We start from the raw sequence: 17544 nt of genomic DNA, 5'->3' as shown, positions 1-17544 counted from the left end.
GGAATGTAAATGCTGCTTGTTTCACACAATGTTGATTGGTTTTATAGTTGTGTTGCTTCCTGTGTTTCACTCAGAAGAGAAATGTTATTTTTGACGTGAGTGAGTGAGTGAGTGAGTGAGTGAGTGAGTGAGTGAGTGAGTGAGTGAGTGAGTGAGTGAACATGTTTTACATGATACAACTAAACATGTTTTACATGATACAACTAAACATGTTTTACATGATACAACTAAACATGTTTTACTATTACGATACAACCAACATGTTTTGCCAAATCTCAAACATGTTTACAACTAAACATGTTTTACAACTAAACATGTTGTGTATATATATATATGTATTATACCGATGTATAAGATTTATAACCAACAGAAACAACAAAGACTTTCCTTTTATACTGAAAATACAAGAAGAGACCTCAGTGTTTCCTGATCCTCAGGCGGCCTCTGTCCTCACCTGTCCTTATCTGTCCTCACCTGTCTTCATCTGTCCTTATCTGTCCTCACCTGTCCTCATCTGTCCTTACCTGTTCACTGTGAATGTGAAAGCTTCTTGCAGAGTTTGTTAAGAAGCAGGGGTGGAGTAAATATGCTGCAGACTCAAAAGAATCAGAGACTCACTGACTCAGACTCATAGACTCTCAGACTCACAGACTCAGACTCGTAGACTCAGACTCACAAACTCATAGACTCACAAACTCATCGACTCACAGACTCACAGACTCATAGACTCAGACTCAGAGACTCACGGACACAGAGACTCACAGACTCAGAGATTTGAGGTCAGCATGTGAGGAAGTCCGTCTCTGTGTCTGCATCTCTGCACTGTTTCAGTTTCAGTGTCAGTGGACACATTTTGAGACATGAAGAGACATAAAGGTTCCTCACTCGCTCACTCGCTCACTCACTCGCTCACTCGCTCACTCACGCTTCAACAGTGACATGATTGACGTGTGTGTCCGTGTAGTTCCTTGTTGTCGCTCCATCACAGCGTGGCTCATTGAAACTGCTTGTCTTCCAGGTGGCGAGCGTAACTGTGGAGTGCATGAGCTGATCTGCGTCAGAAAAGGTAGATCAGAGCTGTGGGAGCTTAACCCCGCTCCCCCACCGTACCTGTCTGCATGTCCCTCTCTGTCCTGCTGTCCTGTTTGTCTCTGTCTCTCTTCTCATTTGTCACGTGTCATCATCTTGTTTGTTTAAAGAGGAAAATGATGAAGAAGAGCTTGTGCAGGCGTTTAAAAATGAAAGTGTTATGTAAGGTTTATATAAATGGTCGACTCCACAAAAACCTTTGACCACAGTGAACTGAATGAATCAGTCTAGAGATTAAGAAACTTGTAAAGTCATTGAGACACAGAGTCTCTCTGAGCTTCAGTGTCTTATCATCCACTGTAGGCAGGTCTTCTGTGTGAAACTGTCCTGTTGCTTATATGAATGTATAAATATGTTACATTACATTACATCACGGCCCTGCGATGGACAGGCGAGCTGTCCAGGGTGTGACCCCGCCTATCGCCCGATGTAGCTGAGATTGGCACAGCACCCCCCGCGACCCTCTGGTGGAGGATAAAGCGGTAGATGATGACTGACTGACATTACATCACATGTCATTTAGCAGACGCTTTGATCCAAAGCGACTTACAACAAGTGCATTTAAACATTTGGGTACAAATACGAGCTATAAGTAAGTAAGAGCTTCAAGTAAACCAAACTATGAAGTGCTAGTCATAAGTGCGATGTATAAGTTTGTTTTTCTTTTTTTTTTTTTGTTGTTGTCATCTTAGTCGAGGTAGAGTCAGGAGAAATGTGTTTTTAGTCGACAGCGGAAGATGTGGAGGCTTTCAGCTGTCCGGATGTCGATGGGGAGCTCGTTCCACCATTTGGGAGCGACGACAGTGAACAGTCTCGAGTTCTGTCAATGCCTCTGCGATCCTCTCAGTGAGGGGGCAGCGAGCCGGTTTGCCGATGCAGAGCGGAGGGGGCGGGCTGGGGTGTAGGTTTTGATCATGTCCTGGATGTAGGCTGGACCGGATCCGTTTGTAGCATGGAACGCAAGCAGTCTTGAAGCGGATGCGAGCAGCTACAGGAAGCCATTGAAGGGAGTGGAGGAGCGGTGTAGTGTGAGAGATCTTTGGTAAGCTGAAGACCACTTGAGCCGCTGCATTCTGGATCTGCAGCTGCAGAGGTCATATGGCACATGCAGGGACACCAGCCAGGAGGGTGTTGCAGTAGTCTAAGTGTGAGATGACAAGAGCCTGGACCAGAACCTGTGTCGCCTTCTGGGTTAGAAGAGGTTGTATCCTTCTGATTCTGTGCAACATGTATTTGCAAGATCGAGCTGTTGCAGCAATGTTGGTAGTGAGGGAGAGATGGTTGTCAACTGTCACACCCAGGTTCCTTGCGGTATGAGAAGGAGGGTGATGGTTAGATCTGTGGTGGGAGAAACTCAGTCTTGTCGAGATTGAGTTTCGGGTGATGGTCAGACATCCACTGAGAGATGTCAGTCAGACAAGCGGAGATCCGTTCTGCTTCATGTGTGTCGGAGCTGGGAAAAGAGAGAATAACAGAACCAAGAGAGTTGGTGTATAGAGAGAAGAGGAGAGGGCCCAAGACAGAACCCTGAGGGACCCCAGTAGCTAGAGGACAGGGTTCAGACACAGATCCTCTCCAGGTTACTCTGTATATTCGGTTTTGAAGATAGGACGAGAGTCGGGTAAGTGCAGAGCCTGAGACACCTAGTTCTTGTAGGGGAGAAATAAGCATCTGGTGGTTAACTGTGTCAAACACCGCACAGAGGAGAGAGAGGCAGCCCTGACTCAGTGACAACAAAAAGTGCAGTTTAGGTCGAGTGACCTGCTTTAAAACCAGACTGAAGAGGATCAAGAAGGTTGTTCCGGTGAAGGTAGGAGGAAATGTTGAAATGTTTGACCTCTTATGTTCAAGGTCGTCTGCTGAGTTACCAAAGTGGTTTTTAACAGATGAGTTTTTATGAGGTCTGAACATCGTGTTTAAACCAACACATTCAGAGAGTCCTTGTCGTGTGTGTGTGCCATGAGTGTGTGTGTGTGTGGGAGCTGATGACAGTGTTTATGGGCTGCCATAAACACTGTCCGCTACCGGTAGCGGTAGCATGATATATTAGTATGATATATTGTACTCTGTATCGGCCAATACCCACAGCACAAGTATCGGAATCGGTATCGGGACATCTCTAATTTTCAGCATCATGTGCTGAAGAGAGCTCTCGTTTCCCTGTGAGTAAGAGTCTCTTTAAATGACAGATTTTCTGGTCCTGACACATTAAAGACTTAGAAAGGCTCAGTTTTATCTTGATCTTCACTGTGTCAGTTCTTCATGTAACACAAAATAAACCTTTGACAACACTGAGTCATCATTCAGCTCCCACCTATTATCTAAGGTCCATGTATTGAAATAAGCACTGTTGATTTATGTCACAGAGGGAACTGAGGAGTGATGACAGTCGTCCTACACACTCACTCCTACACTGTGTTACCACAGCAACATTATTAATCAGCTCATGAAGATAAACTGGGAACAAAACTAGACCATTTAGTTTGTTGAGTTTATAAAGAACAGATGAAAATCATGTTATTCTCAGCATTAAAGACAGGAGGAAGATTAAACACACTGTTATGCTAGAACAACAGTAAAGTGAGTGTGTAAGTGACAACAAACAGCACTGACAGTAATGTTATGTCATGTTTGTTTAGGTGTGAAACTGGGATTATGTAAGATTCTTGTTTCTGTAACAGACACTTCATCCACTATCCTCCACGTGAGAGTTGGTTCTTTTTTTTCTTACTTTCTCGATCTATAGATACATAAATATGTGGATGTGTAGGTGATGATGTTGGCAGCAGGGTAGGACAAAGACTGACTGGTAATGCACTGATGCCTCAGAGACACACACTGTCCCCCTGTGGACACACCGGATACCCACATGGCTCCACCAGGGCGTTTGAAGGTCATATTTGATGTGTCCATGTTGTCTCATGTCGATAAGGATGATGATGATTTCCATACCAAACTAAATCTGCTCATGTGTAGCAGCCTGTGTTGCATTTAATGAGATTTGACTTGCTTGTGCATCCGGAGTATTGGAGTGATGCTGCCCCTGAACCTGTTGCTATGGCAACCGACGGGTTTGCGTCTCTGCTGTGTTACAACCTGTCTCTCTCTCTCGCTCTCTCTCTCTGCACTTATTTTCCATCTCTTCCACACTGTAGAAAGTAGGCTGGTTATTTCAGTGTTGCATAAAAACAGACTTTTGTTATCACTCAGTTCATTTTCACATAAAATACTAAATGAGCAACAACAAGTCTCAGCAGGCAGGAAACACAGCACAACCACACACAAAATAATCGACAAAAACACAACATTTCACGATCCAGGATTATCACACGCTGCTGTTCAAGTGTTAGCTGTGCAATACTGTCGCGAGCAAGTCGTCTGAAAATAGCATCTGAAGCACTTTAGGATGAGATGGAGTTTGACATGGATCGATGTAGAAATGAAACGTGTAATATTCATGGACCAAATCTAAGTAAAGCTGCTGTAAGTGTGGAGGTGAATTGATTTGACTTTATTTGTAACACATGTCTTTGTGTTCAGTGTCTCCAGAGGTGCTGGGCTTTCTGACGGCCATCGGACTCTTCATCATCCTCATGACCTTCCTCTTCTGGTACGTCAACAACAAGTTGGCACTCGAGAGCTCAGGGAGTCTTCAGTGCCTCGATGAGTTCAGGAAAAACCCAGAGCGACAAGGTGAGGCTGCACAGACACACGCACGCTGTGTCCATCATGGTCCAGTCCTGAGTTTATAGATGATGTGGTTTTGGACATGACAGATGTGTGATCGCTTACAACTGAAAACGAGCTATACTCACAAACACATGCATGGTCCTGGCCAAACACATGGTCCTGGCCTTTCTCAGCCTGATGTCGCCCACTGGGATTCAAAGGTTGAAAAGGTTGCTTTCAGCAGGGGTCTGCAGGTCTCTCAGAGGTCTGCAGGTTTCAGAGGGGGTCTGCAGGGTCTCACAGGGGTCTGCAGGTCTCACTGGGGTCTGCAGGTCTCACAGAGGTCTGCAGGGGGTCTGCAGGTCTCACAGAGGTCTGCAGGTCTCAGAGGGGTCTGCAGGACTGGGGTCTGCAGGTCTCACTGGGGTCTGCAGGTCTCACAGGGGTCTGCCTGTCAGAGGTCTCACTGGGGTCTGCACAGAGGTCTGCAGGTCTCACAGAGGTCTGCAAGTCTCACAGACAGGTCTCACAGGGGTCTGCAGGTCTGGGGTTGCAGGAGGTCTCAGGTCACAGAGGTCTGCAGGTCACAGAGGTCTGCAGGTCTCACAAAGGTCTTATTTTTGCTTGATTCTCTTTAACACGTCAGTAAAGACAGATTCATCAGAGTGAAGCTCTGCTGCCCTCTTCTGGAGGAAACTTGTAGGTACGGCAGGTGCATCAACATCAACATAAAAACAACAACATAACACATGACACAACAACACAACACATGACACACAACAACACAACACATGACACACAACAACACAACACATGACACACAACACAACAACACAACATTTTAATAGTGTATTTTGTTTGTATTTTTATATTTTTAAGTTATTAAACTGGTTGACTGATTTAATTCAAGTTGAGTATCACTGCACTGAGGGCTTCTCTTTGAAAATGAAAGTGCAAACTTAGATTAGATTAGATTAGATTAGATTAATCTCTAACCATTGTAACCAGGCTGTGACTGTGTCCTCAAACAGACGCTGACCTGCAGGCCTCGTCCTCAGACAGCGAGGATGAGGTCATGGGTCAGTATCAGGAGGCCGTCAGCCGCTCCCAGGGTCTCCGGGGGGGAGGAGCCAAGGCGGCTGCTACCATCAAACATGCCGGAGGTTTCAGCTGGAAGAGCCGACACAAGTACAGCGGCCTGAGCGCCGATTACCACGGCTACAGCAGCGAAGCTTCAGCTGATGATGGTACGCTCTGTACACACACACGCACACACACACGCACACTCTTCACCTCACTCTCTGTGGGAGGATTGTGAAACAGTCAAATATGCTGCACAGACAAAGACTCACACTTTTCCTTTAAATCTAGACAAAGAGAGACAGCAGCAGCAGTATCATCATCATCATCATCATCAGCAGCAGCAGCGGCAGCAGCAGCAGTGTTGTGTTGTATAAGACCTCGAGCGTCTTTCACCTTCTATTTACAGCAGTGTATGTGTCGCTCAGAGATAAACAGTGCATGAGTTGCTTGTGACCTCATTAGTGAAGACGTGCTGCAGTGGATGTGACGTGTTCGTCTCCTCACATCCACTTCATCAACTGAAGGATTGTTGAGTGAAAATCAAGTGATAGAACAGGTAATAATGTGTTATTAACAGATTATTGTTCATTCTGTCAAGGTTTTTTTGACATGTGTTGAATGGAGAATCCTGTGTTTCTCTCTTTTGAATTGATTTCAAACACAGCAGGTGTAACATTGTTGTTGCATTTCTTACCTAATATACTTTTAATATTGATCACGTGTAGATAAGTCCACGTACAAATAATTCTCCAGATCAGTGACATCATCTGTCGTTGAGACTGAGGTGAAACAAAGTGATCGTGTGAATGAATTCCCTGAAACAATCACTAACCGGGCCGTGGAATGATGATTGAACTAGTACTTCCTGTTGAGCTCCTACTAACTAGGTACTAACTAGGTACCACATGCGTGAGAAGGAGACGCTGACCCCGAACATTAATGTCATTTGTCTTCATAGATATTCACACCTGAGTTTTGCTGAGGCAGGAGGAGCAGAAATGCTAACCGTCCTAATGAATGTGCTGGAGGGAAGAGAACGCTGCTTTTACTCAGCAGCTTCACTCGCACTCAAACGCCCGCAGCTCAGCGGGGGAAAGAAAGCTGTTCAAAGTAGATTTGCTCCTTTTATCAAGTCCTCCATCGTGCCACTGATATGTGTCACTGACGTTATTAAGAGACAACGTTTCAAGAAGTTGGGAAGAAAACTCCAACAATGAGCGGCTTCTTCCAAAAGTTAGAGGACAGTGTTTTTCCAAGGTTTGAGGCTCTTCTGTCTCTGTGATGTGGGGACCACGTCCACCACCATAGAGTAGCTGGTGTTTGACTGTTACTGAAACAAATGTAACTTTATAAACTCCATTCATTCTAGTTAGTATAGTATAGTTGTGTCACTCTCTCAGCTCTGTCTGTGGGAGGAGAAGCATCGGTGTTAAAGCTTCTTTATCTTCTCAGTAATGACTGTCGGTCGTGCAGTCAGAAGGTTCCTCCTCATCCTCTGCTCTCATGCTGTTTGTCACTGAGTAACTTGACGTACCTCAGACGCTGCTTCATCTACACTGAGAACATGAAGCAGCAGAGACATGTTATCACGATGACAAAACAAAGTCATCTCCACTCACATTTACTGTTGTGACCCTGCCAGACGGAGGTTTTTAGCAGCCTGACATCGAGCTCTCACATGATTCAAATCCAATCTAAATGTGATCACAGCTCAGTTCTGATGGTTCACAGACATAACTGCTGTACAAGTGTCTGAACATGACACGGTTTCAGCTGTAGGGGGCACTCTTCGTTCATGTCACACGGCCACATACTGGGATATTTATGTGATCAAGGACGCAGATCAACAACAGACACACAAACACTTCAGCTTAGTTATGTGAACGTATTCATCAGAGACACAGCCAGACCTGGTCTAAGCAGGGTTTAACCTGGAAACCCTGCTGTGACTTAATAATACACCGCTTCATTGTTCTCTTCATCAGTAAACTGCATTCAACGAATGAGAAGAACTCCACCGCTGGACGAGCTTCAGCCGCCGCCGTACCAGGATGAGAACGGTTCTCCGCGGATGTCGTGCACGCTGTCCGACCTGGGAGACGCCAAGTGTGATCTGTCTCAGACCAGCGGCAGTCCTCACTTGTCCTTCGGCAGCGACGGTCCTGAGACGGAGAGTTACCTCAACAAAGGTTATGAAGAAGATGCTCCCAGTGACAGCACGGCTGTTCTCAGCCCAGAGGTGACTCTCACATCACTGCCGGACATTTTAATTACACTCCATGTTATTGTGTGACGCTGAACTGATTGAACATCTCTTCAGGACATGTCAGCCCGAGGATCTGCAGCACGCTTCCCAAAAGGTTACCAACCAGACCCTGGCACAAAGTTCGGGACCCTGGACGTGGTGTTTGACTACGACTCAGAGGAGCAGCAGCTGGCTCTGACCATCATGGCAGTGACGGACCTTCCTGCACACAAGCGCACCGGAAACTTCTCCTGGCAGGTCCACCTGGTGCTGCTGCCCACCAAGAAGCAGAGGGCAAAGACGGGGATCCAGAGAGGCCCCTGCCCCGTCTTCACGGAAACCTTCCACTTCAGCCACGTGGATTCAGAGATGATCAGCAACTACGCCGTCAGATTCCGCCTTTACAGTATGAGACGGATGAAGAAGGAGAAGGTGTTAGGAGAGACGGTGTTCTACCTCACCAAGCTCAACCTGCAGGGCAAAATATCTGTGCCCGTCATTCTGGATCCATGCTGTGTTCTCCTGGTGAGTCCACTTTCAAACTAGGTTCACAGCAGTCCTTGAAATCCTTAAGGTTTGTGAAAATCACCTTAAATAGGCGTGCGTCATTGAAAGTGCTTGTTGAGTTGATGTTTAAGTGAATGTCTCCCACTGCTGATGTGTTCTTGTCTGTTATGACGCCACCTACAGGTTCATTCACCCTGGTGTACGCAGACCAGGCAGAACACACTGTTGTGGACGCTGTCCTAACACGTCTCTGTTTGTCCAAAGACAAAGACAGAGTCGTGTGGGTTTTATCCGTTGTGACTGCAGAGAAATGTCAGGTCTGAAAAATGAGATTTAGTGAAACAGTGTGTTGTAAGCTGAGCTCATTACTGTGATGTAGGTGTGAGTTTGCACTGAGGTGAATGGAAACGTTCATTATTTTCATCAGATTTGACTTCTTGGCATAAATTAGCATTAAACTTTATTTGTACAGGACTGTCAGCATTTTTTAATTGGCTTAATTGTGAGTAGAATCTCAGACGGGGAGCGTTGTCACGCTTTTAAAAATAGAAATGAATAAATGTACAAAGTTCTGCTGAGAAATAATCATATGTTAACGCTTTCATTTGCTCAACCTGAAACAGAGAAGCAACCAAACAAGTGACGTGATGTCAAAGTTTGTTTTTAAGTAACAGTATAAAGTTATTAAAGTTGATTCCTAACCAACAAACACCAGTAGCAGCTGCTCTATGTTCTTTATATGGACTTTTTCAAACGTGCATCTTGTAGGATTTAGAGGTTTGTGACTGTGTGAGAATGTTTGCAGGGCGCTGAATCTCAGGTCAGCCTCTCAGACACGACGTGCACTGACAGCGCCTCATCGTTCCAGTCTGTGAGTCCGTCATCCACACCTGAGATCCTGGTGGGTCTGGTTTACAACGCCACGACAGGACGTCTCTCTGTGGAGATCATCAAAGGCATCCACTTCAAAAACCTGGCTGCCAACAAGCCACCCAGTAAGTACCCTGACAACAGTTACATCCGGCAGCAATGATGTAATATTAACTTCATACTGAACGTGTTTAATCACTGAGACAAAGACACTGAGTGAGGCTAAGGCTAAAGCTAACGAACACTAAACCTAGTGAGAAAATGTCTGAGGTGTCTCCAGTCTCCACATCCTCATCATTTGATATGATTCTCAATCTTTTTTCTCTTCTTAGGGTCTTTTATTTTTTTAATCCTCATCATTAGTTTATAGTGAACCAAACTAAGAACAATATTAATGTAACAATAATCAGTCAATGTCGGTACCGTTCCAAACTGTACTTTAGCGTACCGTACTGTACTGTACTGTACCATACTGTACTTTAGCTTACTGTACTGTAGCTTACTGTAGCATATCGTAGTGTAGCGTACCATACTGTACTGTAGCGTACTGTACTGTAGTGTACTGTAGTGTAGCATACCGTAGTGTGGCGTCCGTGCTGTACTGTGGTGTACTGTAGTGTAACATACGTAGTGTAGCGTACCGTGCTGTAGCGTGCCGTACTGTACTGTACCATACTGTACTGTAGCTTACTGTAGCATACCGTAGTGTAGCGTACCATACTGTACTGTAGCGTACCGTACTGTACTGTAGCATACTGTAGCATACCGTAGTGTAGCGTAGCGTACTGTAGCATACTTTAGCATACCGTACTGTAGTGTAGTGTAGCGTACCAACAATAAAATATGTATGTATGATCAATGTGAAGGCCACTGCACATGTTGATGTTATCTACAGTACATAATAAACTCCAGCTGCACTTTTCCTCTGGTTTGATCCTTTAGTTTCACTCAGTTTCAGGATCTCAGCAGAAACGTACTTTCCTCTTGTGTTGTGTGTTCTCCTTACTTCCTGTTTTGACGTCTTGCTTTGCTGTTTTTCTTACTGCTGTCCAACCCTTGTTGTCAGACGGGCTGTTCTGTTGTCTAAAACACTTGATAGGTGGACAGGTTTATATAATCAGAGGTGAGTCCCTGCTCCTGTTCTCCATGTTTCACTGTACTGTTGTTCATCTTCATGGATGCACACAACTGAACACACACATTTGTAATTTACATGAACTGAATTCACATGCTGGGATAAATATCTAAACAACATTTTACAAGAAATTGTGAGGAAAATAAAAAATAATAGTCACTGATGATGTGTGTGCTGTCAGACACTTTCAATTTTATGAGATAAAATCATTTTTTGACTTCCTTACAGAGACTTGTTTTTATTGTTTTTCACGTCTTCAGTTTAAGAATCCATGATCAGGAAATGCACTGCAACAGAAACAAGAAACAGCTCAGAACAAAGAGAAAGCTTGGGGTTTAGACCGGCTCAGCCATCATCCCCTCAGTGTTGTGTGTTTGTGCCTGTGTTTGTGTGTTTGTGTCTGTGACATGTGGGCTCAGTTGTGTGTTTGTCCATCCCCTTTGTGTTGTTTGTGTGTTGTTGTGTTCTGTGTGTTTGTGTCTGTGTTTGTGTCTGTGTTTTGTGCTGTTTGTGTGTGTGTTCTGTGCCTGTGTTTTGTGTGTTTGTGCCTGTGTTTGTGTGTTTGTGTCTGTGTTTGTGCTGTGTTTGTGTGTTTGTGCTCTGTGTTGTGTCTGTGTTTGTGCCTGTGTTTTGTGTGTTTGTGCCTGTGTTACTTGTGTCTGTGTTTGTGTGTTTGTGCCTGTGTTTGTGTGTTTGTCTGTGTTTGTGCCTGTGTTTCTGTGTTTTGTGCCCTTGTTTGTGTGTTTTGTGTTTGTGTGTTTGTGTCTGTGTTTGTGCCTGTGTTTGTGTGTTTGTGCCTGTTTTGTGTCTGTGTTTGTGCCTGTGTTTGTGCCTGTGTTAGTGTGTTTGTTTTACTTGTGCCTGTGTTTGTGTGTTTGTGCCTGTTGTGTCTGTGCCTGTGTTTGTGTGTTGTGCCTGTGTTTGTGTTTGTGCCTGTGTTTGTGTGTTTGTGTCTGCTTCTGTGCCTGTGTTTTGTGTGTTTGTGCCTGTGTTTGTGTCTGTGTTTGTGCCTGTGTTTGTGCCTTGTGTGTGTTTTGTTTGTTTGTGCCTGTGTTTGTGTGTTTGTGCCTGTTTTGTGTCTGTGTTTTGTGTTTGTGTTTGCCTGTTTGTGCCTGTGCTTGTGTGTTTGTACTGCGTTAGTGTGTTTGTTTGTTGTGCCTGTGTTTGTGTGTTTGTGCCTGTGTTTGTGTCTGTGTTTGTGCCTGTGTTTGTGTGTTTGTGCCTGTGTTAGTGTGTTTGTTTGTTTGTGCCTGTGTTTGTGTGTTTGTGCCTGTGTGACTGCCTGGACCTCTTTGGCCAAATCCACACAGAAACCCTGCTGTAGTACAGCTGCCAGGCCTGTAAGTGGCGCTGTGACGCTGCTCATGTTTCACCAGTGTGATAAAAACAAACGTCTGTTTCTGTGTGTGCTGAAGGTACACGTGTTACATGTAACACGTAACACAGGGCTGGGACAGATTAGTGTAAAGGTTCAGCGTCCATGTTTTATCCAGATTGTGATATTATTTGTGCAGATCCACAAACTGTGAAGATTTCAAATTACATTAAGAAAAAACAAGTCACATCTGGTAACAGTGAAACATGTTTATGAAGCTTTGATTGACTTTGTGAAAAGTGGGAGGAGTCAAGTTAATGACGAGCCACAGCCTCTCATTCTGCAACAGTAGCAAAGAGCCGTGCACCACCACTGCGACACACACACAGCGACACACACACACACACACACAGCTACACACACACACACACACACACACACACACAGCTACACACACACACTACACATGCACACACACAGCACACACACACACACACACAGCCCATTCAGCAGCAGTCAAAAAAGAAATCAAGGCTATTTTTTCCAGTCTGCTTTTCTGTCAAAGGCAGCGAGTGAATGTGTGATTGAGGGCGAGTGCGGTGTTAGAAAGCAGCAGCTGGCACTCTGCTCGTCTCTGCTCGTCTCTGCTCGTCTCTCGCAGACACAAACACAAAAACACAGTGTTATTACAGAGAGTGAAACCCTCTCAAAGGCTCATTGTGATCATCCGTCTCATTTACTTTCAGCTGGATCTGTGTCTTCAGTTCACGCCGTGATTTGTGAATAAAGCGTCGCTAAATACTGAATCACTGCGTAATGACAAACTGATGATGTTTTTCTTTTTCACTTGATTCTTTTGCAGTGAAATGCATGACATTTATTGAGATTCTTTTGTTTGCTTGCAAAAGGAGTCGCATTCACATTAAAATGATCAGTGATCTGCTGAACTTGCTCTGTGCTCATTATTATTAGAAAGTTGAGGTGGAGTGTCGTGTAATTGTCTGCACGTGTTTGCTTTGCAGCAGCAGGTGTTTAGACTCTGGCCTCAAACCTCAGAGAAAACAGCAGCAGCTGCTGAAGAATAAGCAGAATAACAAACATGAAATGACCTTTCTTCCATTTTATTTAGTCACATATACGTTCTGATTGAAGCACTAAATGAAGCCTGTGTCCTCCTTGTTTAGGATCAGTGACATTGACAAGAATCAGCACAGTTTTTCTGTTCATAGAGAATAAAACAGTGGAGACACGAGGATTTTGCACAAATGATACAAATTCTCATGTTACCATGGTAACCGATGATGAGGTTTAAACCATGTCTACTCCTTCATTTGTGTCTCATAGATACATATGTTAAGCTGACGCTGCTGAACTCCATGGGCCACGAGATGTCCAAGTGTAAGACGTCCATCTGCCGGGGTCAGCCCAACCCCACCTACAAAGAGACCTTTGTTTTCCAGGTGGCTCTTTTCCAGCTGTCGGACGTCACGCTCATCCTCTCTGTCTACAACAAGCGCAGCATGAAGCGCAAGGAGACCATTGGCTGGATTTCATTTGGTCTCAACAGCTCTGGAGAGGAGGAGCTCAGCCACTGGACGCAGATGAAAGAGTCTAAGGGACAGCAGGTTTGCCACTGGCACAGTTTACTGGAGTCGTAACGGCAGCAGGTGAAGCTGAGAGATTTCAGCACGGTTCCAATCACACGTCTTGTAATGACCTTTAAATTCATGCATACGCACTTTTATTTCTTAATGAATGGCTTTCATTAGTTAAGATAGAGCTGGAGTTTACCCAGAATCCTCTGGCTCTAACAAAGGTATCTTTATTAATCTTGTTATTAATGTTTCAATTACAGATATTTATTTGTGTCAGCATTTAAAGAACAAGTGAATTATTGCAATTAAAAAAAAAAAAAAGTTTACACAGGCGATGAACTCAAAGATGCTACCGCTTCACTTTCACAGTTTCTATCATAATCATTCATACATGATTATTAATATCATAGAGGTTTAATTCCACACACACACACACACAGGTAAAGCCTCAGTTCATCAGTGCACGTATTTTCACTTCATTTCATTTTCAGACGACAACAAATACACTTTATATTTCTGACTGTGCTGCAGCTGTGCTGAAAACTAGCTTTGTGCAGGGTTGACCGTGTGTGCGTGTGCGTGCGTGTGCGTGCGTGTGTGTGTGTGTGTGTGTTGAATGAAAGCTCCGTGGAGCGGCTGTGGTTTTAGTAGCTGCTTCGTTGCTGGATGTGATGTGAAGTTATTTCACTCTGTGATTGTTTCTCATATTCTTTATAAACACCAAATGTTTTCTGATCTATTTTTCAACAAGAAATGAAGTGAATTTGTTTGTTTTTTAAAGCTAGGGTCTGTAAGTTTTTCAAATCCTCTTCACATTCCAAGAAACCCCCCCCCAAAATATAATAAACCCAACCAATCACTTTGTCCAGACCATAATAATATACGTATCCGTCTTATCATTCAGGGCCAGTTCAGCCTGTGGTTCACTTTATTTAACCTTCCTTAGCAGTGTGACAGCACCACCTACAGGCCTGGCATATGTACTGCAGTGTTGTGGATGTAGATGGAGTCATTTCCTAAAAACCTTTCCTTTATGATCGTTCATGGTTTGTATCAGAAAATTACAACTGAACTAAACTAAACCTCCATTCTTCACTTTTTAAAGTCTAACTAAACTAAACCTCTGTTCTTCACCTTTTAAAGTCAACTTAACTAAACCTCTGTTCTTCACTTTTTAAAGTCTATCTAAACTAAACCTCTGTTCTTCACCTTTTAAAGTCAACTTAACTAAACCTCTGTTCTTCACTTTTAAAGTCTATCTAAACTAAACCTCTGTTCTTCACCTTTTAAAGTCTAACTAAACTAAACCTCTGTTCTTCACTTTTAAAGTCTAACTTAACTAAACCTCTGTTCTTCACCTTTTAACTAACTTCTTGTCTAACTAAACTAAACCTCTGTTCGTCACTATTTAAAGTCTAACTAAACTAAACCTCTGTTCTTCACCTTTTAAAGTCAACTTAACTAAACCTCTGTTCTTCACTTTTTGAAGTCTAACTAAAAACCGCTGTTCTTCACCTTTTAAGTCTAACTAAACTAAACCTCTGTTCGTCACTATTTAAAGTCTGTTATCTGTTCTTCACTTTTGAAGTCTAACTAAACTAAACCTCTGTTCTTCACTTTTAAAGTCTAACTAACTAAACCTCTGTTCTTCACTTTTAAAGTCTAACTAAACTAAACCTCCTTCACTTTTTAAAGTCTAACTAAACCTGTTCTTCACTTTTAAAGTCTAACTAAACTAAACCTCTGTTCTTCACTTTTTAAGTCTAACTAAACTAAACCTCTGTTCTTCACTTTTAAAGTCTAACTAAACTAAACCTCTGTTCTTCACTTTTTAAAGTCTAACTAAACTAAACCTCTGTTCTTCACTTTTAAAGTCTAACTAAACTAAACCTCTGTTCTTCACTTTTAAAGTCTAACTAAACTAAACCTCTGTTCTTCACTTTTAAAGTCTAACTAAACTAAACCTCTGTTCTTCACTATTTAAAGTCTAACTAAACTAAACCTCTGTTCTTCACTTTTAACTAACTAAACTAAACCTCTGTTCTTCACTTTTAAAGTTCTTCATCTAACTAAACTAAACCTCTGTTCTTCACTATTTAAAGTCTAACTAAACTAAACCTCTGTTCTTCACTTTTTAAAGTCTAACTGATAACAGCTGATCTACTGCCTCTCTGCTCAAACACCAGCTGCTGTCTCACTCTTGTCCAATAATGTCGAGACGTGTTGTTCTAGGCTCCGCCCCCCCACTTTTATAAACGCCAGTGCTGTCGCTGCATTTCTCTCTCTCCGTGGGAGCGATTGAGAGACTGGACTCCACACAGCTGCTCAGTATATTAGACCACGCCCCCTGCACTACTCCCCACTCCCCCTCCCTCAATCAGATCCCTGCCCACTTCTTGTCATTTTTTAAAATCAGACATTGGGCGGAGCCTCAGCGAACCCTGAGCCTGGCCGCTGAGTTTTCTAACTTCTTTTCTTTTGATTGTGTTTATTTGTCTCTAATAAATGGAGCAGCTCACAGCCAACTTTGCTTGTGACCGCAGGGTTCTGGGGTTCCGAGGTACCCATGAGCAAGGTACCCAATCCCCATTGCTCATTGGTAAATTGTCCCGGTCCCAAGCTCGGTGTAAAATATCTTTGCCAAATCAAATCTGTGGGTCATGCGCTGTGGCGACCTCTAGAGATTCACAGATAACGCGGAAACTAATGATCCGATGCTGCGTCCCTCGTCATTTTATTGTTACTGAGCGTTGAATGTAGTGTTTCAGTGTTTGAGGGCGGGGCTTTAACCAGAGGGGCGGGGTTTGGATGCTTTTTCCAGACTTACAGATCCGAGCTTTATTCATCAACTCTGTCAGCAATACTAAACTGTGTGTCGCTACTGTCGAGCATTTGTTCTGAGATGATGTTAATGTGGAAGAAGGAGCTCATGATAAGCCTCAGCTTTGATGCTCTCTAACAAAAAAGCACAACCGTACGATCGTAATCCACCGGTACTTGACCTCGCAACGTCTCATGCTGTCGCTCTGCATTTGAATGTAAACTCAGAAATGTAGAAACAGGCGTGGCTTTGTGAGGAGGAGGAGTAACCTGTGATCAGTGGGCGTCTGCTGGCACAAATGATCAGCGGTGAACTCTGTCCTGAAAATAACTGATGTTAGAAAGATTAGTAACTGAAACTGAAAGCATTCCAGGTGCTGCTTCTTTATCATATTGTAATAATAATAATAATAATGATGATAATATATTATATTATATTACTCGACTGAGCTGCCACGGATTAAAGAAAGAGACAGCTGTTGTTTGTTTCAGGTATCAAATCTAGTCTCTAGTCTCAAAGTTGTGCTTATCTTTCAGTAACGAGGTTTTTAAACTGTATATTCTCTGCTTTGAAGTGTGCTTTCTTTTTTAAAAGACTTTTGTGCTATTTAACGACGGGGCTTATTATTTTATAACAACCTATGTCACACAGGGCAGACGGTGCCTTACTGCCTCATGTACCTTTCTTCTGTGCTTCAGGCTGAGTTTGACCTGTAAATTGTCTTCTTACAAATGAAATATGATAGAGAAAGTTTATATATGTGATCATGTTGTTTTAAAAAAGAGCAACAAAGAAACTGTGTGTGAGCAGGTTTTCTTTCCTCTTCATATAAAGACACTGCATCAGAACTAATATGAGCAAACATCTTCTTCCTGCTCTGTGTCTGCAGGAGTCTGCATGTGAGCGCGTTGAAGCTTCTCGTCTGGAGTTAAAGTGCAGCCTGCGTTAGTACAGAATAACCCACAGGTGGAGCAAGTACTGCATGTTTCTGTGTTTGTGGACTCACCGCACATTTAAGCACTAAATTCCATTTCATTTAATACTCAGGAGTTAAAAAACAGTCGTGCATTTTTATTACTTTATCAGGATTCATGTTGCCTGCTCCTGACGACAGTAACTGTTAAAACACAGACGTGGGAGAATAGAAGTGCATCTGAAGGAGATTAAGATTAGGATTAGGTGAGAATGTCCAGGTGTAACATCTGCAATACTCAT

General features: G+C 43.4%; 1 protein-coding gene across 5 annotated transcripts; it reads left to right on the top strand.

Moving 5' to 3' along the window:
* Positions 1-924: 924 nt before the first annotated feature.
* LOC122759964 (synaptotagmin-14-like) lies at positions 925-14751 on the top strand. Of its 5 annotated transcripts, none has more exons than XM_044014990.1 (8): positions 925-1066; positions 4630-4782; positions 5790-6005; positions 7827-8080; positions 8162-8611; positions 9399-9588; positions 10530-10586; positions 13258-14751. In XM_044014990.1, the coding sequence occupies exons 1-8, from the start codon at positions 940-942 to the stop codon at positions 13569-13571; spliced, it is 1761 nt and encodes a 586-aa protein (XP_043870925.1). In that variant the 5' UTR covers positions 925-939; the 3' UTR covers positions 13572-14751. The 5 variants fall into 5 exon arrangements, with proteins under 5 accessions (XP_043870925.1, XP_043870924.1, XP_043870922.1 ...); XM_044014989.1 differs by having other exon boundaries at positions 10512-10586; XM_044014987.1 differs by having other exon boundaries at positions 10509-10586.
* Positions 14752-17544: the final 2793 nt, after the last annotated feature.

The sequence above is a fragment of the Solea senegalensis genome, unplaced genomic scaffold (assembly GCF_019176455.1).
Source record: "Solea senegalensis isolate Sse05_10M unplaced genomic scaffold, IFAPA_SoseM_1 scf7180000012718, whole genome shotgun sequence".
Lineage (NCBI taxonomy): Eukaryota > Metazoa > Chordata > Actinopteri > Pleuronectiformes > Soleidae > Solea > Solea senegalensis.
The sequence above is the reverse complement of the archived record's forward strand: the minus strand, read 5'-3'. Positions and strand labels throughout refer to the sequence as shown.